The 26,621-nt window shown below is 43.0% G+C and overlaps 1 protein-coding gene across 1 annotated transcript in view; it reads right to left on the bottom strand.

The window, feature by feature from the left end:
• Nucleotides 1-26,621, bottom strand: part of PDLIM5 (PDZ and LIM domain 5) — a 320,904-nt gene that overhangs the window by 83,238 nt on the left and 211,045 nt on the right. Inside the window, exons 6-8 of the mRNA XM_077277339.1 lie at nucleotides 20,884-21,056; nucleotides 13,461-13,497; nucleotides 4,119-4,148 (exon numbers count right to left, since the gene is read on the bottom strand). Coding sequence (XP_077133454.1) covers nucleotides 4,119-4,148; nucleotides 13,461-13,497; nucleotides 20,884-21,056 — 240 coding nt within the window. The remainder of the gene's footprint in view (nucleotides 1-4,118; nucleotides 4,149-13,460; nucleotides 13,498-20,883; nucleotides 21,057-26,621) is intronic.

Genomic DNA, 26,621 nt, shown 5'->3' with positions numbered 1-26,621 from the left:
ATTGGAAACTCTCTTTTAATCAATTTCTACTTTCAATAACAGGTCATTTTGGTTTTAACCAAATTTTACATTGAAATCAGACATAGCATACATATCTAAGTAGCAGCATATGTATATTTAAAGGGAAAGAACCACTGGCCACATGATTCAGAGCCTGGCTACACAATTGTAGCCGGATACATTTTCACAGAAATGCTCTGGTGTTTCCAAAAAATATATACTTTACAGATCTGGCCGGGGACCATAGTCAGAGAAGGAACTAGTACACCACTGCCCCAGGTCCGCTTTTCCAAGCAATGTTAAAAGTGATTGACAGGTTTCTTGCTACAGAAGAGACCTTTAAACCATCTCTAGCAGCACTGATAAAAACAGACCACGGGCAACACTGGACTAATCGGGATCTTTAAGTGTATTTTCTCTGAAACTCTGACAGAGCATTTAGAACAAAATATACCTGTCTGTAATCGTGCTGCCAGGCTCTGATACATGCTACCGGAGATTTGGGCATCATGAAGTCAGTGACAGTTCCCTTTAGGAGAAATGTAAAAGTAAGATGGGGAGTGTAGCTTGAAAAATACAAGGGATAGAGCTGGTCTGTGAGTAAAATCGTCCCCTACTTTATAACAAATTCTGAATTATCCAAAACATCTAGTAAATAATTAGGTACTACGAACAACTATTGTTATCTATTAGAGAGAGCGGGGGGAAAGGATGTTGTTTACCATGTTGACTATAAGGTAAAACTGACCTGGCAATATGATTTTTCAGGTCAGTACAGTTATGCTGATATCAAATATGTATATATTATCTTATTTAAGTGGTGAGGAAAAAAAAGAAAACACAAACAAAAACAAAACTTTGCTTGTGACACCATTTTCCGAGACCCATAACGCTTTCAATTTCCTGCATACATTGCTGTGTGATGGTGTAACAAGGTGGCACAGGGTGGTAGTCGTGGGCAAGTTCACTAAGCAACAGTCAGTGAGCACCCCAGCAACCTTGCACATGAAAAGATAAAGTCCCTTGTACTGCATGTGCAGCATGCACCACAGCACACTCACAGGCTCTGTCAGATTCCTCTCAGCTTCTGCCATGTCAGCTCCGCATTCATGAGCTCCACAAATCACTTCAGAACCGAAGTCTTTTTTCCAACAGCTTAACTTTACTAAACAGCAGCGTATTCATCTCACAGACAGCACAGTCCAAACACAGAGGCATCTTATCTGCATTCTTCACACAGACAGCACAAGTTAAACACAGAGGCATCTTCTTAGCTTTTCCTGCCTTCCGGGCAGACTTTATTCTTCCAGTCATCTCTGCCCATATCCTTGCAGCCTCTATCTGTATACTTGCAGCCTCTGTCCCACTCTTGGTCAATCTCTGACCCACTATTGGACAATTCCTGTCCCTCTTCTGGACAATCTCTGTCCCACTCGTGCTGCAGGCCCACCAGCTTCCTACCATTTCCCTGGTCAGGCTGCAAGTTAGTGGGTAACAGGCTCACCGATTCAGCTGCCTCCTAATCCCAGCCCCTAGCTTCCAATCCTTCCTTGGAATGATTCTCTATAAGCTGGTGACTGCCTGCATGATTCTCAGCCTGGGGGCCCCTTACTGCCATCTGCAGACTTATCCCCCTCGGCATGTAATACTCTGCTCTCACATCCTGCACTTGGGCAAGGTGACTGGGTCTGACAGAACCAGGAAGTATCTGTCCTATACCCTCCTGCTCTACGACTCCTCCCATCTGCTTAACCCCTATGCTGCCTGAATCTAATTAACACTCTTATATAATCTATTCTATATCTCTAATGTGCCCCATCTACTCTAATCCCCTTATGGTCCTGCACTACTTACTAATCTATCCCCAAGCTAAAGCACAATACATCACATAACAGTACATACCATAGCAAAACATTAGTAAAACCTCAGAGTGCCGCATGTGACACAGGTGACCAGCATTAAGGATAGAGAAGGTACCGTATTTTTCAGACTATAAGACGCACTTTCCCCCAAAAACATTTGGGATGAAAATAGGGGGTGCGTCTTATAGTGCGAACACAGGCTTATCGGGGGGGGGGGGGGGGGAGGGTTACGGCAGAGGTGTGGTGATGCTGTGGCGGTGGGTGGTGTGGAGTGCACCTGAGCAGGGTCCCTTCTTCAGAATCCCGGAGGCAGAAATGTGGTGGCGCTGCGGCCTGGTTTCCACGTTGAGCAGAGTGAATCACCGGTTTTGCTGCGACCATCTTCCTGAAGCCGTGGGGTGATGGAGACTTCAGGAAAATGGCCACCAGAGGCCACGCGTGAGCAGATTGAAATCTCGGCAGCACTCGGCTCTGCTCACCGTGGACACCGGGCCGCGGAATCGCCACATTTCTGGCACAGGCATCCTGAAGAAGGGACCCTGCGCTCCATGATCCAAAGCATTGCACCCCAGGACTGCAGCATTGCCCCACTTCTGCCGGCGCCGCCATCCTGAGGATGGGACCCTGCTCCAGCTCTGCCTCACCGCTGACACCAGACCCACAGTATCACATCCCAGACTGCAGCATTGCCCCACTTCTGCCGCCGCTGGATTCCTGAGGAAGGGACCCTGCCTCCTGTGACCCCGCTGTACCACCGCAAGCTCTCAGGTAAGATACCTTAAATTCGGACAATAAGACGCACCCCAAAATTTGGGGTGTGTCTTATAGTCCGAAAAATACGGTACATGAGGCCCCCTGCCACCTCCTTACACTGGCTTATTGTTTGTGCACGGAGTTTACATTTTCAATTAAAAAAAAAAAAAAATCGCAATTCTGGCGTTTTGATTTTTTACTTATTACATCGTTTAACAATTGGATTCATTCTATAATTGGATAGATCAGACTTCTACGAAAGGAACAATACCACAAATGTGCATTATTTATTTACCTTTATTTTTAAATGGAATAAACGGGGGGTGGGGAGGGTAATTTGAACTTTTTTATACATAGCAGGGCTTCAGGATGAACTTATGTACAGGTAAAATCACAAGCTCCTATGAACGCCAGGTACAGCAAAATAGTCATGACAAGTACGAAGGTCTTCAACAGACCTCTAGCTGTCATGGCAACTCATCAGCACCCCATGATAACGCCACGGGCATGTGTTAAACGGCGTTGTCTTTTAACAAGTTAACAACCGCGGGTGGAGTTCTGCTCAATCCATGGCTGTGAAAGCACATGATGACAGATTATATCAGTAATCATCTGCTGGGAAAGATGCAGGCTCGTCATGAAAGCCCGCATCAAAGGCGCATCATATAATGTACATGTATGTCATATGTCATGAATGTGTTAACGTGTTTTGTGTTAAGAAATGCTACATCTGTCTGAACAGGACTTGTGTGTATTTTTTCCAACAACCTACTTTTTATTCCCTGTGAATGATTGCTAGCGCATTACAGGAAACTTTGCCCAAACCAGCAGTAAGGACCAAGATTAAGGCCCAATGACTAATCTAACTCCTCCATGTAATTGAAAATGGGCAAGTAATAAACTGGCCAAAAACCTAATATAATCTTGTTAACAGGAAGTAGCCAAGAGTTACATGATTAGGATAACCAAAACATAAACACTCAGGGCTCATTCAGATGTCAGTTTTCCACATTGCGTTCTGTGTTTATTTACTATAGTCCTATTTATTTTACCCACTTGTATAGCGCCATTAATTCCACAGTGCTTTACCGACACTATCAGTCTCTGGGATTGTTCACATGCCTGTGTATTATTGCAGACTGACTGTCACACAAACACAGTCCGTTTTTGATTTGAGTCACAGATCAAAGTCGTAAATGCAAGGGTGTCTGAAGAAAAATAAATTGAAAAAAAGGACAGCACTCTGGTGCCATCCTTGTGCCATGGCAAATACTGACACTGACCAAACTTTGGTCGTTTTTTGTGTACCAGATAAATCACTGCCGTCTGAACAAGCCCTTACACCGCACAATCGTGTGTCTTACATACAGCAGGTGGTTTCAGAGAATTACATATTAAGTGCCTTGATGGGACCACGAACAACGTGTTCAGTCCCATTTTTCAGTGAGGTTAGAAATCAGATTGTGGAAAGATTTACTATTTTTATAGTGTTTCACTTTTTACCTGATATCACCATTTATAACTTGGCTTTCCCTAGGCATAAAGAAAATAATTCTTCGGTTATTCCCAGAACTGTAGAGAAACAATAATTTGCTATTTGCAAAGCAACAGTTTAAGACTGGAGTCACATTTGCGAGTGCAATGCGAGAAACTCACACATGTCTCTCGCATCAATACCCGGCACTGCCGACGACACTCGGGAATGGAGCGTTCAGCTGCACAGAAATACATCCAGCTGCACACTCGGCTCCTGGGTATTGATGCAAGAGACTTGTGCGAGTTTCTCGCATTGCACTCACAAATGTGACCACGGCCTAACAGTTATCATCTCGAGGGAATTTATCTGTGACAAATATAGGAATAAGCTGCACATCCACTTTTGCTGTAAACTTTGAAAAATATATAAAACAAAAATGTAGTCGTCATGTATATAAATGGTTATTACATATGTATTGTAAAAGCTGCGTGCGTTTAGAAATCAACATTAAAATATTATTTCTCTTTAGGACACATACTTTTCCGTGTCAGCAATTATAGACAACCTAAGACATGATCATCTTTATATCTACTATGGGTTACCAAAGAAAGGTATTTGCAAAAAAAAAGTATAGCACCTCCTAAAATAAAACATTTTAAACGGATGTGTGTACCTTTAACTTTTCACAAATTTCATTGGAGGACCCTAAAATCTCATAAAACAAATTCAATACACTATAGTATCTCAGAGTACTAGTAACGCCCTCGACAGGCTTCTATTCACATCACGACCCCTAGAAGGCCACATAAACATCTCCAGAATAACGCAATTGGCCTATGTGGAGCCAAAAAGAAAGGTAAGGAATGACCCATCTGTATATACATCTCTAAGCTATAACCACAGTTAAAATTGACATCTTACAAGACCACTACGAAAACTGGCGGTTTGCGCTGAGATGGGGCCTTGATTCTAATATAGGCACAAAAATATGCTAGTTCAAAACTGACCTAGGAAAAACTGGGAAACTGTTATACTTGATGCAACTTTTGAATATTAAGAAATCAAAGACCAGTAACAATGCTGCAACTTAAATGGCTATTTTCCAGTTGTCTCTTAAAGCAAACTTGTCATCAAGATTTTGCTAAGTAAACTATAGACACTGTCAGTTGGCGCTGTTATGCTGATTAAAATAATACCTTGGTTGATTAAATCCATCTTGTGGTTGTTGCTTCATCTGTATTTCAGGTTTTGAGTTAATGAGATTCTCGTGCTTCGGGGCTTTATGTGGTGCCCTGCTTACATATGTATCTGTATGGGCATATGACAGGTCACTAATCCTTCAGTGACCTGCCTATTTACCATAATGCATTTACTATTGTAGGGTTAGAAAAAAAAAAAAAATACCTCCAGTAAAATGGCGGCAGCAACTGTGTAGTTTCATCCATCTCTTACCAATAAGTGTTACCCCACAAGTGCCAGGGCCACTTAGCTAAAGCCAATTTTTTTTCCTACAGCATGTATCACTTGCCGATAGATGCTACTGCGCAAGCACCATCATTTTGCTGGGGGAAAACAATGTGGCTGCAGCAATATGGCACTGATGGCGGCACTTGCGGAGCAGCATCTATCCACTTGCCGATAGATACTACTGTGCAGGCACTGCTGCCGACACCATTTTGCTACAGACACATTTTTTTCCTCCAGAACAATGGCTATAAAGACATCAATGGGCTTAAGAGAGGTAACTGGTATGCTAAGAGTTAACTCCTCTCTGGAATATAGCTACTACACACTCTGCCAGGTTCTGGAGGCTGAGCTCTATGGAAACGAGATGTTCACTATGGAAGCTAAAAGCTCTCATTACAATAGAATGACAGACAGAAAAGTAAAGTCCATTGCAATTTTGCTTATTGCTGTCTAACTAATTAAAGCAATTTAAGAATTTGAGAACATTGCTTTAATATGAAAGCAGAAGTTGTGCTAGTCTTGAGTTGCACAACTTTCACATGAAAATTAATTGCAAATGTTGGTGTACAACAGTAATAATTGATTATAGAGAGAAACTGTTGACAAACTTACATTTTCCAAAAGTTAACAAATAAATCAGCAAGGTGCACAGTGAGCGACTACACGTGAGTGTCCAAGGTTTCTCATTTGACAGTCTCCCTACACTTAGCAGCTGATCACTTATAGTTATTAGGACCTTCCTGAAGACTTCTTAAGGTGGCACTAGAAGAACACTAGAACAGTTTCCTCTTGCAATAGTTATTATTCCATACAGGAAGCATACATGTGACTGATCACGATGTCCTTTATTGTATCAGGATTTTCACATTATTTCATTTATGATGTTTAAAATGGACAGAATGTATTCTCTATTAGGGCTCACTCACACTTCCTTATGTTCTCTCATGTGGGAGAATCAGGCCCAGTTTGACTCGCGTGGCATCTGAGTGCGATCAGACTCTCTCCCATGAGAGAATCCTATCACAGGTGTGGAGAGAGAGGATGGAGAACGTTGTCAGGACTCTGAACATTTTTTACCTTTTGTGCATTACTGCCCTTTTCCACGATGGCGTCTTTGGTCTCATGTGCACTGTGTCTTCCTGCTATAAAACTCCACCCCAGCCTTCATTCTGTGCTAGAGTATTCTGCCTTGCATCCAGCTCCTGACCTCTGATTACTCCCTGGCTTTATACCTGCTCCTGTGAACCTGTGTGGTGATCCTGCCACTCTGCTCTGAGTTCCTGCTGCATACACCAGTGTTCCGTAATCCTCCTTCATCTGCTGCTCGTGTTTACGTCCATCTCATTTGCTGGACATGTAAGCTGTTTCTGCTCTGCAAAAACCTGAGACTATTAACCAGGCCTCCCTGGTTGAGCTAAGATATGATTTGAACTGTCTTATAAGCATATCTATCTGTGTTTGGACTAAGACAAGGATTTATTCGTGTCAAGTATCCTCAAGAATAACTGTGCTTCATAGACTTTCTGCTTGATTGCATTTACCTCTGAAGTTTCCTATAGACTGCTAAGCTGCGTTTAATATTTACACCAAGTGTTGTGGACTTGAGTTTCTCTTGCACCTGTTTGAATCACCGTGTGTTAATATAGACTTTACCACTTATAAAACTGTGTCCTGTAGTTGTCTTGTTCCACGCAAAGAGTCTCCTGAGTTATCCCCTATAATTATTACAAATGTAATTTGTCAATGTTCTCCATTGTCTCTGTGCGTGGTACATTGGACTGCACTCATGACATCCAATTGCGTCCGATGTTTCACACAGACGCAAACTTATATGGCTGCACATTGTCCGAATATCGGAGCCACTCACAGCATTCTGGGCCAATTTTCACATGCAAAGTTGGCATGAGAAATAAATTGCAGATCTGCACCGCTCCATAGTGTATCATGGGGCTGATATCGGATAAACCATCAGATACCACTTGTCCGTGTTCTATGGTAGATTTAACCCTTAGGCACACACGGATCAATAATAAGATTTTACACATAGATAACAGGAAATACACTTTATTTGGCAACAGACAAAATTATAATACATTATATTACATCAAGATGTACAAGTGAAGGATAGAACTAAAGATGTTTACTGCCAAGATCACAGGCCTGTTATTAAAGCAGTTATTCCAGGATTTACTTTTAAAAAAAAAGGAAAAAAAAAAAAAGTCTTTCACAGCTTCCACCAAGAAAATATGCTATTTCAGCTTTTGTCCTCTGTGCCCACTAAACACTGCAAGGCTGCGCTATTGTTATACAGGCTGGTGGGCAGTGTCACATTACTCAATTCTCGGTTTTCTGCCTACAGTCCCCTACACCCTTGCATTTTACATGTCTTTCTCTCCATGCTGGTACTCACTCTACTCCCCTCCTAGTTACTGTAGACATAGTCCCAGTTTCCTTCCTTTTTTAGCAGCCATAAATGTAGTCCCCAGCAAGTTTCTTAGTTTCCTTCTCCCTCTGGTACTTGTAAATGTAGTCACCAATAAGTTGCGAGTCAGTCTACTTCCCTCTCTAGCAGCCATAAACATAGTCCCCAGTCAATCTCCTTCACCCTCTGACAGCCATAAAGTTCCCAATGCATTCCCCTGCACATAGTTAAATAAGAGTTATATCCTTGAGTCTGTAGAAGTGAAAAGAGATCCTTGCTCACACGTCCAATCCCCAGTGGCAGACTTAGCTTTGCAGTACATTACCATGTTACTGTACAGACTCTGCAGGATAAAAGCAATTTTTCTGTAAGCCGCTGTTCAGCGAACAGAGGATCACTAAACCAAGAATATGAATGGCGGAAGAGTGACTGAGTGTCCATCAGCAATCCACTCCAATGGACCTACACATTGATATACTTTTTGAACACCAGGATGGCGCCATGCTATGCAAGTAAGTATCATCATTTGTTAGCTTTTCTTGAAAGCCTTTAATTGGCAATATTACAATTTTTCTTAATCTGCACAATAAATATACTTACTCTTGGGATAACCCCTTTAAAACAAGAAACATCTTGTCCTAGCGCTTCTGTCAGATTTGCGCTTTGGAAGTTTAAAGTCATTTAATAGCACCAAATGTGTTTTTACACAGTAAAGACATTATCAAATCAAAGCCTGAGCAGGCTATAGCCTCAGATATATGTACAGATGCAAATAATATTCATTTGGGCTAAATAATGGCATGCAGTTTCAAGCTACAAATTATATCCATGCACATCACAGGCGGCCTTATGTAAAAAAACACATGCTACTTTTCTGTTCAACTCTCAAAGTTGTCTACATGGCCCCAAGGCAAACACAAATACATGCACCGAACCGGCCTTTTCAGTAGAGAAAAGACAAAAATATCGTTATCCACTCAACTGCACACTTTCATGAAACCACAGCCAATGGAAGAAATCCCACAACTTGCAGCACCTTTCATATACTATCAGTCACTTTAAAGGCCAAAAAACCCTATAGAAAATAGGAGAATAATTGCGGAAACTGCGTCCTTGATAAAAACCGATCAGCATGCAACCTTAAGTAGGTTTTCCACATTGTAGCACCCAGACAATACACATGCATCACATTCCCCGTCTCAGGTTTAGTTCATACACCAATATACATTACATCAGCAGCGCATGTTCAAATGTATACAGATGTAGCAGAGCTGAAGTGAGCATTAAATATGTAAATGGGGTAAAAAGCAGAAATAAGCTGAAGAGACTGGAGTAGTCTTGAAGGCTAGTCGTGTTACTATCTTTTCAGTTAACCATTAAATGGTATCAAGTACAGGGGACTCCCAATTCTGATGATTTTTTAAAATGTAAAGAAAGCTGCAGGACACCGCGCCCTGGAGAACCACAGCACACAGCATCTGCAGCTCGGAATCACTGCATGTATGAACTGGGTCCTGTTCAGACTGAGTTTTCCCCAGGGTGCTTTCACACTGCGTTTTGGCATCTGTTCTTTGGTCCTGTTGAAGTTTAATGTCCGAATACCTGTAAAACGGGATGCGGGGGTATGCGCCATTGGGGCCATAGACTAATGGTGCTGACAGAACATGTGAATCATATTCGGCCGTGTACGCCTTTGCGCGGGTTCGGACTGGATCAACAAATGCATACCAAGACGCAGTGTGAAAGCAGCCTGAAAGCTCTCCTCCAGTTTCACAAAAAACAGGCCACTGTTACACTTATCCACCCCGGGGCTTGGAGACATCACCATCCATTCATTCATGGACAGTTGTCATTGGAGCTTCAGCTGATCCTACCACAGCAACAGTGCCCCCCTCCCTGGATTAGGTCATGGTCAGTACTGGGTGACAGCTGGGTGTGGGGATGCTCACTGGGAACTCCTACAGATGGAATCTGGAAACCGCAGAGATGGATGCTAGATGCTGCGGAGTTGCATGGGTGCCCACCACACTAGCGAGTCTTTCCTTAGTGAGTAGGGTCCCTGGCCAGTGTGGACAGGGCTGTATGGGAGAGGTATCCCACTGTAGGGCTATACAATAAGCTGTATAGGAGAGGTATCCCACTGTAGGGCTATACAATAGGCTGTATGGGAGAGGTATTCCACTGTAGGGCTATACAATAAGCTGTATAGGAGAGGTAGCCCACTGTAGGGCTATACAATAGGCTGTATAGGAGAGGTATCCCACTGTAGGGCTATACAATAAGCTGTATAGGAGAGGTTTTCCACTGTAGGGCTATACAATAAGCTGTATAGGAGAGGTTTTCCACTGTAGGGCTATACAATAGGCTGTATGGGAGAGGTAGCCCACTGTAGGGCTATACAATAGGCTGTATACAGTCATGGCCAAAAGTATTCACACCCCTGCAATTCTGTCAGATAATACTCAGTTTCTTCCTGAAAATGATTGCAAACACAAATTCTTTGGTATTATTATCTTCATTTAATTTGTCTTAAATGAAAAAACACAAAAATAATTGTTCTAAAGCCAAATTGGATATAATTCCACAACAAACATAAAAAAAGGGGTGGACAAAAGTATTGGCACTGTTCGAAAAATCATGTGATGCTTCTCTAATTTGTGTAATTAACAGCACCTGTAACTTACCTGTGACACCTAACAGGTGTTGGCAATAACTAAATCACACTTGCAAACAGTTGACATGGATTAAAGTTGATGCAACCTCTGTCCTGTGTCCTTGTGTGTACCACATTGAGCATGGAGAAAAGAAATTAGACCAAAGAACTGTCTGAGGACTTGAGAAACCAAATTGTGAGGAAGCATGAGCAATCTCAAGGCTACAAGTCCATCTCCACAGACCTGAATGTTCCTGTGTCTACCGTGCACAGTGTCATCAAGAAGTTCAAAGCCCATGGCACTGTGGCTAACCTCCCTAGATGTGGACGGAAAAGAAAAATTGACAAGAGATTTCAACGCAAGATTGTGCGAATGTTGGATAAAGAACCTCGACTAACATCCAAACAAGTTCAAGCTGCCCTGCAGTCCGAGGGTACAGCAGTGTCAACCCGTCCTATCCGTCGGTGTCTGAATGAAAAGGGACTGTATGGTAAGAGACCCAGGAAGACCCCACTTCTTACCCCGAGACATAAAAAAGCCCGGCTGGAGATTGCCAAAACTTACCTGAAAAAGCCTAAAACGTTTTGGAAGAATGTTCTCTGGTCAGATGAGACAAAAGTAGAGCTTTTTGGGCAAAGGCATCAACATAGAGTTTACAGGAGAAAAAAAGAGGCATTCAAAGAAAAGAACACGGTCCCTACAGTCAAATATGGCAGAGGTTCCCTGATGTTTTGGGGTTGCTTTGCTGCCTCTGGCACTGGACTGCTTGACCGTGTGCATGGCATTATGAAGTCTGAAGACTACCAACAAATTTTGCAGCATAATGTAGGGCCCAGTGTGAGAAAGCTGGGTCTCCCTCAGAGGTCATGGGTCTTCCAGCAGGACAATGACCCAAAACACACTTCAAAAAGCACTAGGAAATGGTTTGAGAGAAAGCACTGGAGACTTCTAAGGTGGCCAGCAATGAGTCCAGACCTGAATCCCATAGAACACCTGTGGAGAGATCTAAAAATGGCAGTTTGGAGAAGGCACCCTTCAAATATCAGGGACCTGGAGCAGTTTGCCAAAGAAGAATGGTCTAAAATTCCAGCAGAGCATTGTAAGAAACTCATTGATGGTTACCGGAAGCGATTGGTCGCAGTTATTTTGGCTAAAGGCTGTGCAACCAAGTATTATGCTGAGGGTGCCAATACTTTTGTCTGGCCCATTTTTGGAGTTTTGTGTGAAATGATCAATGTTTTGCTTTTTGCTTCATTCTCTTTTGTGTTTTTTCATTTAAGACAAATTAAATGAAGATAATAATACCAAAGAATTTGTGATTGCAATCATTTTCAGGAAGAAATTGAGTATTATCTGACAGAATTGCAGGGGTGTGAATACTTTTGGCCATGACTGTGGGAGAGGTAGCCCACTGATGGGCTATACAATAGGCTGTACAGGAGAGGTAGCCCACTGTAGGGCTATACAATAGGCTGTATAGGAGAGGTATCCCACTGTAGGGCTATACAATAGGCTGTATAGGAGAGGTAGCCCACTGTAGGGCTATACAATAGGCTGTACAGGAGAGGTAGCCCACTGTAGGGCTATACAATAGGCTGTACAGGAGAGGTAGCCCACTGTAGGGCTATACAATAGGCTGTATAGGAGAGGTAGCCCACTGTAGGGCTATACAATAGGCTGTATAGGAGAGGTAGCCCACTGTAGGGCTATACAATAGGCTGTATAGGAGAGGTAGCCCACTGTAGGGCTATACAATAGGCTGTATAGGAGAGGTAGCCCACTGTTGGGCTATACAATAGGCTGTATAGGAGAGGTAGCCCACTGTTGGGCTATACAATAGGCTGTATAGGAGAGGTAGCCCACTGTTGGGCTATACAACAGGCTGTATAGGAGAGGTAGCCCACTGTTGGGCTATACAATAGGAAACAAAAGCCTTCCAATTAAAGGTAGAAGCCCTTGAAGAAATATCACAATATGACATGGCCTTACGTGGTTGTCCTCTCACTCGGGTACAGTGTGAGAATACATTTCTCCAGTATTGGCCGTTCAGAGGACGATTGTGTTAAAAAGGGGCAGTAAGGTCTGTATGAGCTGTAGAAACCTGCATACAGTAGATTTAATTGCAGCTTTATATATGATCACAATTCCCTCCAATTATAGACAAAGCTCTGCTACATCTGTTTAAGGAATTAAAATATTAAACTAAAAAGCTTTTTATTACATCATTTTTAAGGTTCATTTAGAAAACTGTTCACGCAGAAAACTCAATATAGGTTACCGGAAGCCAAGTCTATCACCTTCATGCAGCAAATAGAAAAATAAATAAATAAAAGGAGAGAACACAAAATGTTTCCCTAGCAATGCAGCATTGAAAATAAAAGCCACGAAAAGTTTAGAAAAGACAGGAAATGAATGTGAAAGTGTGTCGGATCACTGCACATTTAGAACACGGGCTGAGACACCATGGTGCCAGTCTCGTAATTTGGTATACTTTGGGCTAATGATTTGAACAGGAACTTTTTCCCTACAAAGAAAGAAAAGATAGGAAAAGACAAGGGAAAAACAAAGTAAAAATAAAGATGTTTTATCCATTGAAACTTGGAGATTTACTCACACCACATAATGTAGCAAGTCACATTACAGAACGCGGAATACACAGGAGGGTGACAAATCGACAACATACAGGGATGTAAGAACGAGGAGGCATGCCGGACTCCATACTGACCAGACCGCCCACATGCGACCAGTGACTATGCTCCAGAACATATGTATTTCAGCACAATCATTCACCGCTCTCACATGCCAACAGAACAGACTAAACTTACTTGTCTTTTTTCACATTTTCAGGCTCTGGTTCTGTAACTGAAAAGTAAAAAGAAAGTAGTATCAGATAATATTAAAGGTTATGGTTCCCGTCTTTTAGAAACAGTCACTTCTCCTATCCATAGTCCATGTCAGCTATTGCAGCTGAGGCCCATTCACCTGAATAGCAGAAAGCCCAGAGACCAAAGTGGACAGCGAGAACCACTGAACAGTTGTGGTGTTTAGCAAGTGTCTAAAGCTTGGCACCAAAACACTGGGCACAGCAAATTCATTCCCTAGTGCTGTTTTTATATATCCACTATATAGAGAAAAGCATAGGGACACCTACATATTGCACCGTCAGACATTGTAAGTACATCACATTCCAAACCCATACACATTAAAGGCAATCTGTCAGCAGGAGTTCATCCCCCAAACTATTCTATTTATGCATGTAGCTATCTAAGTCAGCGGTGCCTTACACGGCCAATTCGTTCCTCCATTACTGAGTAATCAGCGTTTGAATTGATATGCACAATGAGGCTGAAGGACTAGGTTATATCTGAAGCCTCTGTCACACCAGCTCTATTCCAAGCCCAGTGCCGCCTCCTCCTTCGTGACCGAGAGCTCCTTTGCCTGAAGTCACACAGCAAAGAGAATGTCAGTCAAGGAAGAGGAGGAAGGGCAGTAAAAAACAGAGCTCAAATGACAGAGGCTTCAGATCTACAGCTTCATTTGCATAACAATTCAAAAGCGGATTTCCCAGTAACAGAGCAATGGATTGGCCATGTACATGCATTGCTGGACTTTTCTCTTAAAGAGCTACATGCACTTGTACTGTAGACAGCTGCGGGCTTATATTATCAGGCTGGAAAGGACACTGGGTATTGGGCCTTTCCCAGTCTAAAAATACGAGCCCGCAGCAGCCCCAGAAGTGGCGCTTCACATGAGATGCACCAATTCTGGCGCGTTCCACCGGCTCTTCCCAATTGCCTTGGCAAGGTAGCAATCGGGGTAATGGTGCCTTGGCAAGGTAGCAATCGGGGTAATGGTAGCTGGGGTTGATGACAGCTGCAATTTGCAAGATTAGTTATAGAGAAGCATATCAGACACCACTATAACTAACCATTGCCATATCTAAGCCCCAAAACGAAGTTTTCAGGGACAGTGTGTGGTTTTTGGGAGTCTGGGAAATAAATACCGGTAATTGGCATCAGGCGTCTACTTGCCATTTTTAGGCTAAATACATAAGTTTTCAGGACTGCTGTGTTTTTTCTAGTACTGTTGCAAATAAATAAATCTACTCTTTCGTCATCTCTTTGCGAGTAGTGTTCATAAAACCAACTTCCTCAAATGAGCAGAGCATCAAATAAGGGACATGGCCGTGGTGTAGCTGATGCAGGGAGAGAACGTGGTGGTTCTGTACCTACTATGTGCACAACTACAACATCTTCCTCTGGTGCACACAGGAGACAGGACGTAATGCGTCCTTTCATAATCCCAAATACCACTGCACGAATGTTGAGGCCACAAGATGTTGAAAAGGTGATAGACTGGATGGCTGAGTGTGGCTCCAGTTCCTTCACATTATCTTCAACCCAGGCCAGTGCAGAAAGTGCACAGTTGGCACCTGAGGACCATGGTCATCCGGCTTTCACCCCCTTGCAAGCAGTCTGAGCCCCAAGTCATGCAGCAGTCTCTTCTGATTTTTGATGACTCTGCTGGCTGGGCTTCTGTGGCTGCCGCTGATCCAGAAGTGGAAAAGAATGAGTGCACCGATGCCCAACCACTTGTTAGGTTGGATGATGAGTACATGGGAGAGCTAGTGCACATGGTCAGTGGACCACCGGAGCACAAGTCAGATGACGAAACTCAGATGCCAACTGTAGCGCTTTTATACAATGTGCAGACTGATCAGGGGGGCAGGGTTGAGGAGTCGGTGGAAGAAAACTATAAGCTGCACCCAGCCAGTCTTCAACTCTATCTGCCATTTGTTTCATATGGAGCCCCTTTCCACAAATAAAAAAAAAAAAACACAAAAAACTGTGTTGGCTATCTCCTCCTCTTCCACCTATACCGCTACGTCCATCTCCTCCTCCTCAATTTGGACCTGTTCCTCCTGGCTCAAGATTCATATTTTTTATTTCTATTCTGCTTAGCGTAGGGATAGGACACAGCTGTAACGATGGACAGTATTCAGTTTTGCGTGCAATTTTACAAAAACACTGTGTACTATGCACCCGTCTCTGTGATAGTACCATGCGTACTCAAAACTTTTTAGAATCTTCAACTAAGTCAGTGGGAGTGATGTGTGGCAACAATTTTTTCTACTCTTAGGCAACGATGTCCATCATCGTACTGGGCCAAAAAGCGCCGTGTGTATTCTTGAACCCATATCTGTAGGAGTAGTTTGCCGAAAGCCACTGTGTGTACTCTGCAACCCTGCCTGTGGCGGTTCTGTGGGCCATTGTCTGGGTGTGCAATTTGTTATCTTCTGTGGGGGGAAATGTGGAAACATGCTCTGTGGGTTCAATTTTTCACTGGACTGCAAGTAGCAAGCCTCGCTGCGGATTGCCAGATAGATCCAAGATCACACTACAAGCTTTTCATTGGTGGCATTTGAAAACATACGCTACTGAAGCACACATTTTGGAGCTGTGGGGGTATTCTGCCCCATGCTCTTTGGGTGAAATTTGTAAGCTGCTAATGTCACCCACAGTCCATGGGGCAGAGTACCTGTACGTTAGCAGCTTACAAATGTCACCCACAGACCATGGGGCAGAGTACCTGTACGTTAGCAGCTTACAAATGTCACCCACAGGCCATGGGGCAGAGTACCTGTACATTAGCAGCTTACAAATGTCACCCACAGACCATGGGGCAGAGTACCTGTACGTTAGCAGCTTACAAACGTCACCCAAAGTCCATGGAGCAGAGTACCCGTACGTTAGCAGCTTACAAAACGTCACCCACAGACCATGGGGCAGAGTACCCGTACGTTAGCAGCTTACAAACGTCACCCACAGACCATGGGGCAGAGTACCTGTACGTTAGCAGCTTACAAATGTCACCCACAGACCATGGGGCAGAGTACCCGTACGTTAGCAGCTTACAAATGTCACCCACAGACCATGGGGCAGAGTACCTGTACGTTAGCAGCTTACAAACGTCACCCAAAGTCCATGGGGCAGAGTACCCGTACGTTAGCAGCTTACAAATGTCACCCACAGACCATGGGGCAGAGTACCTGTACATTAGCAGCTTACAAAAAAAAGCATACACCAGGGTCTCGTGCAAACGTGAAAGATGAACTTTACTGAAGACTTGTAACAATCCTTATATTTTTGAATATAACAGTCATGGGTAGCTGATAAAATTCTTCTTACAATTTCGACGGTCAAAGCCTTTTCTTGGTCCCGGCCTTGGGAGGATGGTGGTAACTTTTCATTTGGCTAACTGTGCTGCATGAAGGGGGAGGATCAAACTGACCTTAATCAGATCGGAGTATCCAGGGAATCTGCTGCGCAGTTCTGCAGTTCCTTCTCTTGTCTCAGCACTCTGTTGCTGTAAGACGCGGGGCACTCCGAATAGGGTGCTATTTGTACATCCCGCTTGTCCCAATCCAGGAGCCCCAATTTTCTACATCCTCTAACCACCAAAACTGTCCATAAAGTGCCATTTGTTCCGCAAGCACCACCTCCAACTGCCACTTATCTTCAAATCAGAAAAACACGTTGCAATGCCAAACTAAGGCAGAAGCGGGCAGCATTGTACTACAACTTGTAATACCAAAACAAGGCAGGAGAGGGCAGCATAGAATTAAATAGTTTACCTCCTCCCAAGGCAAGACAAGGAGCCGATGTCGCAAGTGTAATCCAGTAAGGAATAGAGAACACTCTTACCATATGATACACTCACCGGCCACTTTATTAGGTACACCTGTCCAACTTCTTGTTAACACTTAATTTCTAATCAGCCAATCACATGGCGGCAACTCAGTGCATTTAGGCATGTAGACATGGTCAAGACAATCTCCTGCAGTTCAAACCGAGCATCAGTATGGGGAAGAAAGGTGATTTGAGTGCCTTTGAACGTGGCATGGTTGTTGGTGCCAGAAGGGCTGGTCTGAGTATTTCAGAAACTGCTGATCTACTGGGATTTTCACGCACAACCATCTCTAGGGTTTACAGAGAATGGTCCGAAAAAGAAAAAAAATCCAGTGAGCGGCAGTTCTGTGGGCGGAAATGCCTTGTTGATGCCAGAGGTCAGAGGAGAATGGGCAGACTGGTTCGAGCTGATAGAAAGGCAACAGTGACTCAAATCGCCACCCGTTACAACCAAGGTAGGCCTAAGAGCATCTCTGAACGCACAGTGCGTCGAACTTTGAGGCAGATGGGCTACAGCAGCAGAAGACCACACCGGGTACCACTCCTTTCAGCTAAGAACAGGAAACTGAGGCTACAATTTGTACAAGCTCATCGAAATTGGACAGTAGAAGATTGGAAAAACGTTGCTTGGTCTGATGAGTCTCGATTTCTGCTGCGACATTCGGATGGTAGGGTCAGAATTTGGCGTAAACAACATGAAAGCATGGATCCATCCTGCCTTGTATGGAGCATCTTTGGGATGTGCAGCCGACAAATCTGCGGCAACTGTGTGATGCCATCATGTCAATATGGACCAAAATCTCTGAGGAATGCTTCCAGCACCTTGTTGAATCTATGCCACGAAGAATTGAGGCAGTTCTGAAGGCAAAAGGGGGTCCAACCCGTTACTAGCATGGTGTACCTAATAAAGTGGCCGGTGAGTGTATATAACATACACTAGTAATGGCTTTCCTGGTCACTACATTAGCAGCTTACAAATCTCACCCACAGGCCATGGGGCAGAGTACCTGTACGTTAGCAGCTTACAAATGTCACCCACAGACCATGGGGCAGAGTACCTGTACGTTAGCAGCTTACAAATGTCACCCACAGACCATGGGGCAGAGTACCCGTACGTTAGCAGCTTACAAACGTCACCCACAGACCCTGGGGCAGAGTACCTGTACGTTAGCAGCTTACAAACGTCACCCACAGGCCATGGGGCAGAGTACCTGTACGTTAGCAGCTTACAAATGTCACCCACAGACCATGGGGCAGAGTACCCGTACGTTAGCAGCTTACAAACGTCACCCACAGGCCATGGGGCAGAGTACCTGTACGTTAGCAGCTTACAAATGTCACCCACAGACCATGGGGCAGAGTACCCGTACGTTAGCAGCTTACAAACGTCACCCACAGACCATGGGGCAGAGTACCTGTACGTTAGCAGCTTACAAATGTCACCCACAGACCATGGGGCAGAGTACCTGTACGTTAGCAGCTTACAAATGTCACCCACAGACCATGGGGCAGAGTACCTGTACGTTAGCAGCTTACAAATGTCACCTACAGGCCATGGGGCAGAGTACCCGTACGTTAGCAGCTTACAAATGTCACCCACAGACCATGGGGCAGAGTACCTGTACGTTAGCAGCTTACAAATGTCACCCACAGACCATGGGGCAGAGTACCCGTACGTTAGCAGCTTACAAACATCACCCACAGACCATGGGGCACAGTACCCGTACATTTGTAAGCTGCTAATGTACAGGTACTCTGCCCCATGGTCTGTGATATGTAAGCTGTTCATTTAGGGTTACTCCGCTCATGCTCTGTGGGTGAAACTGGAAGTAGTTAGCCTCTGTCTCTGTGAGGGCACTGTTAAAATTTTTGTTATTCATTTACTTCCTAATTTTCCAGTGATTGCTATGGTGAAAGTGAAAGTCATTTCCCTATTCACATTTTTTTGCAGGGCAATTGTCCTGCTCTTACTCCTATTTAGTTTCCTTTTGCAGCCCACTAGCCCTCACTATGACCATTTTATAGCCATTTTAAAGCACCAAAGCTTGAGCCCCCATTGACTTCTAATAGGTTTTCCAAACTTTTTACTGTATGTTCGTTGAAGTCAGTGATTAATGGGTTTGCTCATCTTCTGACACAACCAAGGCTTTTAGATTTAACAATGCAGCAGAGCTAAGAAAAACTTTCCTTGCCTACACCAGGATCTCCATGTGCAAAGTCCATAAACAGTGAGCTGCTTATCATAGGAGGCGGCGGTGCTGGACTAATTAATGTAGTCTCGCTAAGTGATAAATCCTTCACAGTTAGTAAACAACAGCACACTTTAAAATAGTGACACATCCCTGAGTTCTGCGTTTCAGCATCTATGCCCTGCTGTCTTCAGATTACAAAGCAAAAACCTGCTGACAAATACCATTTAAGATTTCCCTTCACTGGGACTAAGGGGAGTTAAAAAAGAAAAAAAAAAAAAAAACACCCGACAAACCACTCCATAGGATTACCCCTTTTCCATCAAACTTTACAGTTGGCACATTGCAGTCAGGCAGCTAATGTTCTCCTGGCATTCACCCAACCCAGACTCATCCATCAGACTGCAAGGTAGAGAACAGTGATGAGCGAGTATACTCATTGCTCCGATTTTCCCGAGCATGCTCGGGGGTCCTCCGAGTATTTGTTAGCGCTCTGAGATTTAGTTTTAGTCGACGCAGCTGCATGATTTACGGCTACTAGCCAGCCTAAATACATGTGGGGGTTGCCTGGTTGCTAGGGAATCCCCACATGTATTCATGCTGTCTAGCAGCCGCAAATCATGCAGCTGCAGGACGAAGACAATCTCCGAGCACTCACAAATACTCGGAGACCACCCGGGCGTGCTCGGGAAAGCCTGAGCAACGAGAATACTCGCTCATCACTAGTAGAGAACAGTGATATGTCACTAGACAGAATATGGTTACTCTGCACCAGAGACCAGTGGCATAGTGCCTTATACCACTCCATCTGACACTTGATATTGTGCTTGGTGATGCATGACTTGCATGAAGATGCTTAATCATAGAAACCCATGTCAAGATCCTACCGCGCACAGTTTTTGTGTTGATATTACTATCAGAAGGTTTGGATCTTTGGAAGTATTGAGTCAGCAAAGGGTTGTGACTCTTTAGCACCCAATGACCATGCTCTGTAACTTTGTGGTCTTACATAAGATTTCTTCCATTTCTCCGGCTTGAAGACATTGGCCACTTTAAAAGCTGTTGCCAATAGACTTGCTCCCTAAAAATAAGATGCTGGTATGTCCAGCAAATAAGCAATTTCCATAAAGAACCATCACAGGTGAAATGAAAAATTACATTTTCTACAGAGATCAATGGGTTATACATGTAATATAGAGAGATGCGGATGTTCTCCTCTCTGGAGAATTGAGGAGATCCTGAATAAAGAAAACTTTTTACAACACCAAATGTAAAATAATCTAGACTGCTAAGAAAAGAAACCCTAGAACACAGCCACAAATACGTTTCCGCCATCTGCACAGCCATTACAAACGCTAAAAAAAACTTACGATTTTCTGTTCCAGTCATCTGAGCAAGGATACGGAAGGACCGTGACTGGGTGGTACCGGTACGTGGATGCCAGTCTTCTGTGTTGTCCACAAGACGCTTCTTACTGGCATCACTGAAAATTGGCGCATGATGGAAGTCTGTCTCAACATCCATAATGTGTTGGCGAGGAGGGCTAAGTAAGGAACAGAAATAATTAGTTTTTTTCTTTGAGCTTTTGCTTTTTATGACAGAGTTTAAACTGATCAAACCCAAAATAACCAAGTAGTTTTACCAGTAAACTTTCATCAGTTTCCCCACATAATGCAGTCAAAGGCTAACAATGCGAGCAATGCAGATTGTACCCTTAGGCTACATTCACCCATGTGTGTGACATTAGCCTGCTGTCCATTTTTTTTGCCTCGGACAACACACTCATCTATATACGGTATAGGTCTATGAAAAATAAGGATCATAGTGTGTGAGATCTCTGAGAGTAATTCCTCTTTCACACTTCCGTCTTTTGGCCTCCGTCGCAATCCGTCGTTTTGGGCAAAAACCGGATCCTGCAAATGTGCACGCAGGATGCGTTTTTTGCCCATAGACTTGTATTAGTGACGGACCGCGACGGATGGCCACACATCGCGTCCGTCGTGCAACGAATCCGTCGTGTTTTGGCGGACCGTCGTCACAAAAAAAGTTCAATGTAACTTTTTGTCCGTCGCGTCTGACATTTTCTACCGCACATGCACGGCCGAAACTCCACCCCCTCCTCCCCGGACTTCAGAATGGGCAACGGATGCGTTGAAAAACTGCATCCGCTGCCCACGTTGTGCACAAATTTCACAACGTCCATCGGCCCGACGCATAGTGACGGACCCGTACCGACGGAAGTGTGAAAGAGGCCTAAGAACATGTCCTATTCTAATCTAGATGTGCGGATTAGAATCGGCTATTTAAATCTATGGGGATCTGTGAAAGCATGGTAGGCTTCCGATTTGCTTCTATTTTCCATCCGTGTTATGGATCTTTTTAGCAATACATCCAAAACAAAAGATATGATCTTTCTGGGCTTTTTGCAACAGAAACATTTCTTCAGTGAAAAAAAAAAAAAAACAACAAAAAATGGATGGGAAAAACATATGCAACACGGCTGCCACACAAGGGCAATATGGATGATACATGAGAAACAAAAAGGTCCATTCTCATGGATGTCAAAATGCCCTCTGATGTATGAATGTAGCCTAGGTCCAGCAGTGAACTTGAGACTATAACGTACAACACTATGGCCACCAGATGGTGCCAATACCCATTTTTTGGGTAGTACTGTGATGTACAATCTTCTAATAGAACATAATATAAGAGGAGATTTGTAGAACTATTTACATTACAGGGATTCCCTGGGAATAGAAAGAACAGAATTAAGAGGAAGTCTCATAAAAAAATAAATTCTTAATTACCTTTAAAATAGCAAATCACATTTTTTTTTCTAGGGAGGTAATCACTATAGAATTACAATGGCTGCTGTTTTTAACACTGACAGAAGCCGCTCAAATAATGTTAATAGTACACGTGCCTGTGAGCATGAGCTCCATCCCATTCCTCCACACGTAGGAAGATGTGCTCCTAGTGGATAACCTGATCTTACCTCAGCACCCCTGGTATCTCCAGTATTAGATCAGATATACAGGTGCTTCTCACAAAATTAGACCACTCTGATGGTAATGACTCTATATAACATGAGTTTCACTTTTTGTATTAAAGAACTGAAACAAATTAACTTTTTGATGTTCTCCTAATTTTGTGAGAGGCACTTGTACATGTGGACAGCAGTGTGAGCAGCTACTTTATGCCTCAGCATGACTGGTATCTCCAGTATTATAGCAGACACCCAGGGTGGATCAGTTGGGTTTTTTTTTACATCAACATCCCTGGTATTTCTATTTGTGGTTTATAATAAACATGATGAAATGTAGCATGATCAGGCTCTTAGGCTGCTTTCACACGTCAGTTTTTTTGCCTTCAGGCTCAATCTGGCGAATTTTGAAAAAAACGGATCCGGCGAATGATGCCGCTGGATCCGTTTTTTCTCATAGACTTGTATTAGCGACGGATTGCCTCACGTTTCGTCCATCGTTCGCCGGATCCATCTAAAATTGTCGGCCCGGAGGCTGGAGACATCGCACAGAGGGAAGTTTTTTGTGTCCATCGTAAAAACGGACAGCGACTGATCTGGCGTTTGCTAGAATGGAAGCCTATGGCGCCGGATTCGTCAAATGACTGCCTCTCTTTCGCTTTTTTTTCTTCCAAATTTGACGGATTAAGCCTGATGGCAAAAAACTGATGTGTGAAAGCAGCCTAATCAGCAGACCTGAACCCCTAATATCTCCTGTATTAAATAAGAGACAGGATAGACAGCAGTGTGAGCAGCCTCTTCTTCCCTGCGCCACCCTGGCATCTCCAGTATTAAAAGAAGTTGCTCTCACTCCATTGCACTGTGGCTTTCTGATGTAATCCTGGAGACACAAGGGGTGCGGAGGTAAGAAGCCCCATACTGCTGGCCACCTTGTCTTTCTGAAAGCTGAGCATCTGCAGCAGCAGAGCTTCCTACTGCACGTACTTGTCCTATTAACATTCTAGGACAGCTTTCAGTCAGTGTAAAAGGATGGAGCCATTGTTATGTAATACTGATCACAAAAACTAGTGTCATTTGCTAATTTAAGGTATTTAGCAATTTATTTATAATAATATTTTATTTAGGTATTTTTTTTTCTTTTCCTGGAAAAACCCTTTTACTGACCCCATCTTAACTTTTTAGGGTACATGCCCGAGATCAGGAAATAGCAGTGCTTTGGTCACCGCGTATTTTCGCTGCTTCCAATAACACAGTTAAATCTGCATGTGTTCATTGAACAATGGATTTACGCATCAAATACATTTTATTGTACAAATTGACATGCTGCGGCTCGTAAACCTGCGAGTGAGTTTACGCAGCATCAGATAGAAGCACAGTGGGCGCTTGTATTGTAGAACGCAGCGCTTCATACAGCCCAGATGAGCTGCGTCCAAAACGCTGAGGTTCCAGATTGTGAGAACATAACCTTATTGTATGTCTGCCGCTAACATCTCACTACTGAACCATAACGAAGAGGAATCATTTAGGGTTTTCATACCGTTTAGGTGGAATATTCCTTAATTCAGATGAGGGTGAAAAGGAAGAAAGCATAAAGAAAAAGAAATAGAAGTCAGAAAATGCAGAACCTTATAGTGGATCTGTCGTCAGATTTCACAACATAAACTGCATACATTAGACATGACGAGGTTAGTGTACTTACTTTGGAAAGGAGTGTCAGAAAAGCTATATAATCCTTTTTGAAAAGCTCCTTGTCCAATAACTTATTTTAAGATTAATATTATACAGCCATTCTGACATGAATTTTCAAAATAATGACACCAGCCTCATCAGGTCCAGGATCTATTTACTAATATACGCCGCTTATTTTGTGAAATCTGAAGACAGATCCACTTTAAACATGCCAGATATATACATTTATATGAAAAGCTCCAGAAATCAATAACCGGTTAGCAGAGAGTCAGTAAATCAAGAATTTATAAGGACACGAACAACAAGGTACTGGTTTCACTAGATGGTCTTTTTTATATAACAATATCATCCAGTAATACTGTATAGGAGTGTAAGGGACTGAGAAAGAGCAAGAGAAAAGGAGTCAGAAAGAGAAAGCTTTAGCTATATCATTCCTAGCTTATAACATGTATTGTTATTTGTCAGTTAAGGTAAATGTAGGGGCGATCGCATCATTTCCAGGGGCTGTAAGGAATGTCCATTCATTCAGATTACTGTCATTTCATGGAGCTCTGCATTTGGATATATGGGTATACAGCTGACAAAGATTCTTTAAAAATATGTGAAGGATCTTTATTAACTTTTTTAGTTGCAGTTTTCAATTTTATTTTCCTTTGCTTTCTGTTTTCTCTTGGTGCTATCTGGTAACTGTCATTAAGTTGCTGTTTGCAGATCAGTTGTTCCGTTTATGGATCTCATTTTAGGACCGAGTACATATTAGGCCTCATTCACGCGTCAGTATTTTGCGTCAGTGTTTGTATGCCAAAACCAGGAGTGGACCTTACAGAGAAAAGCTATACATGAAAGATTGACACCTGTGCTGTGTTTTGGAGACACTCCTGGCTTTGGCATACAAATACTGGTCAAAGAATACTGACGTGTGAATGAGGCCTTAGTGTAACGTCCCACAGCCCAGCCCATTACTATTAAAAGGAAACTTATCACGATTTAGTATGTTAAAAGCTTTAAAATAGTATGCTCATACAAACGCAGAGAGGCCGTGACAGAGCCGAAACCCTACACAAGTCCTGCCCTGATGTACGAACAGGATATTGCACCAAAACTTCTAACCGGAATTAAACCAGAATGAGGATGCAAATTTCTTCCCTACAGGTAGCTATTAAACCAGTATAAACTTGACATTATGACCATACCTTTATTTTAACATACTAAATCATGATGGCAGGTTCCCTTTAAACACTTATAGCAACTTAACATATCAACATGTTAGGCAGTATTTGCATGCTGCAATTATATATGGGCTGAAATCACAAAACTCACTCTATGAAGGTGTGAAGAAGGCCTATTTTGGTGTTTTGCAAAGTCATATTTATTTTTAACTGTGTTTAATGCACATATTTTTAGTAGAGAGGATGCTTAGGTGTCAGTGAACATCAGGTAATGAGCCAAGATGTCCAATTATATCCAAGAAATGGAACACAGATGATAGATTTTACATTTGCTGCCAAGGTGGAGCGTTGCCTAATATTTATTTTACATTTAGCCAGTAGATGGCATAATACACAATGTTTTATTATACAAACGATTTAGCCAAGCAGCTCATGTTTTTCTCTTATTTACAAATTCCATTTAAAGATATGACAGTATAGTTCTTTTACCATTGTTACAATTTTAATTTACATTTGCTTTACAAAATGCAATTACATTAAAAATCTAAATATTAGACTAGCAGCAGACTAGTTACATGACTTGTCAGTCATATCAGCAGTAATAATCCTTATGCTAGGGTATTCATAGAAAGGAAGCCCAGCATTAAGGAGCCATCGCTACAGTAAAACTTTATTAGCACACACTATTTTGGCGTTCTTCCTTATCCGTAGCCATGCCACTGGGACCGATAATTCTGTTTTGGACATAGGTAATATGCACCAATAGAAGACTAATTTTAATGGATGATTCTGCTATTCTGGACTTGCTTTTTTCTGTATGAGTGTTCCTGCATGTCCTTGTTCAAGGCTCCAGCCCATTGAAAGCCTTGTGCAAACGAAGAAGAGGCCCTTTATCTAATTTCCAAACACGGAGTCAGGAGGCCTTATAAGGTCAAGAGGCCTCAACTTGTTAATGGGTTTTTCATAGAGAGGAGGGGATCAATTTGTTGAGGATCAACTGAAAGTCAAATATGAGGAAGTTTTCTAGTCCCCGCAAATTATGAAAAATAGAAATTTAATTTGAGAGGACTGCACAAAACATTAAAGCTATGGCGCCATTTTACACACTGTAGTAGGATGCAGCAGCCAGAGAGTGGGCTAATGACATCATGCGCAGCTGCGACGGCTTTCCCCATAATGCCTTGCAGCAATTAAAGGGAATCTGTCACCTACTTCTTCGTATATAAGCTGCAGCCACCACCATCAGGGGCTTACGTACAGCATTCTG

This window comes from Ranitomeya variabilis, chromosome 1 (genome assembly GCF_051348905.1).
Source record: "Ranitomeya variabilis isolate aRanVar5 chromosome 1, aRanVar5.hap1, whole genome shotgun sequence".
NCBI lineage: Eukaryota > Metazoa > Chordata > Amphibia > Anura > Dendrobatidae > Ranitomeya > Ranitomeya variabilis.
The sequence above is the reverse complement of the archived record's forward strand: the minus strand, read 5'-3'. Positions and strand labels throughout refer to the sequence as shown.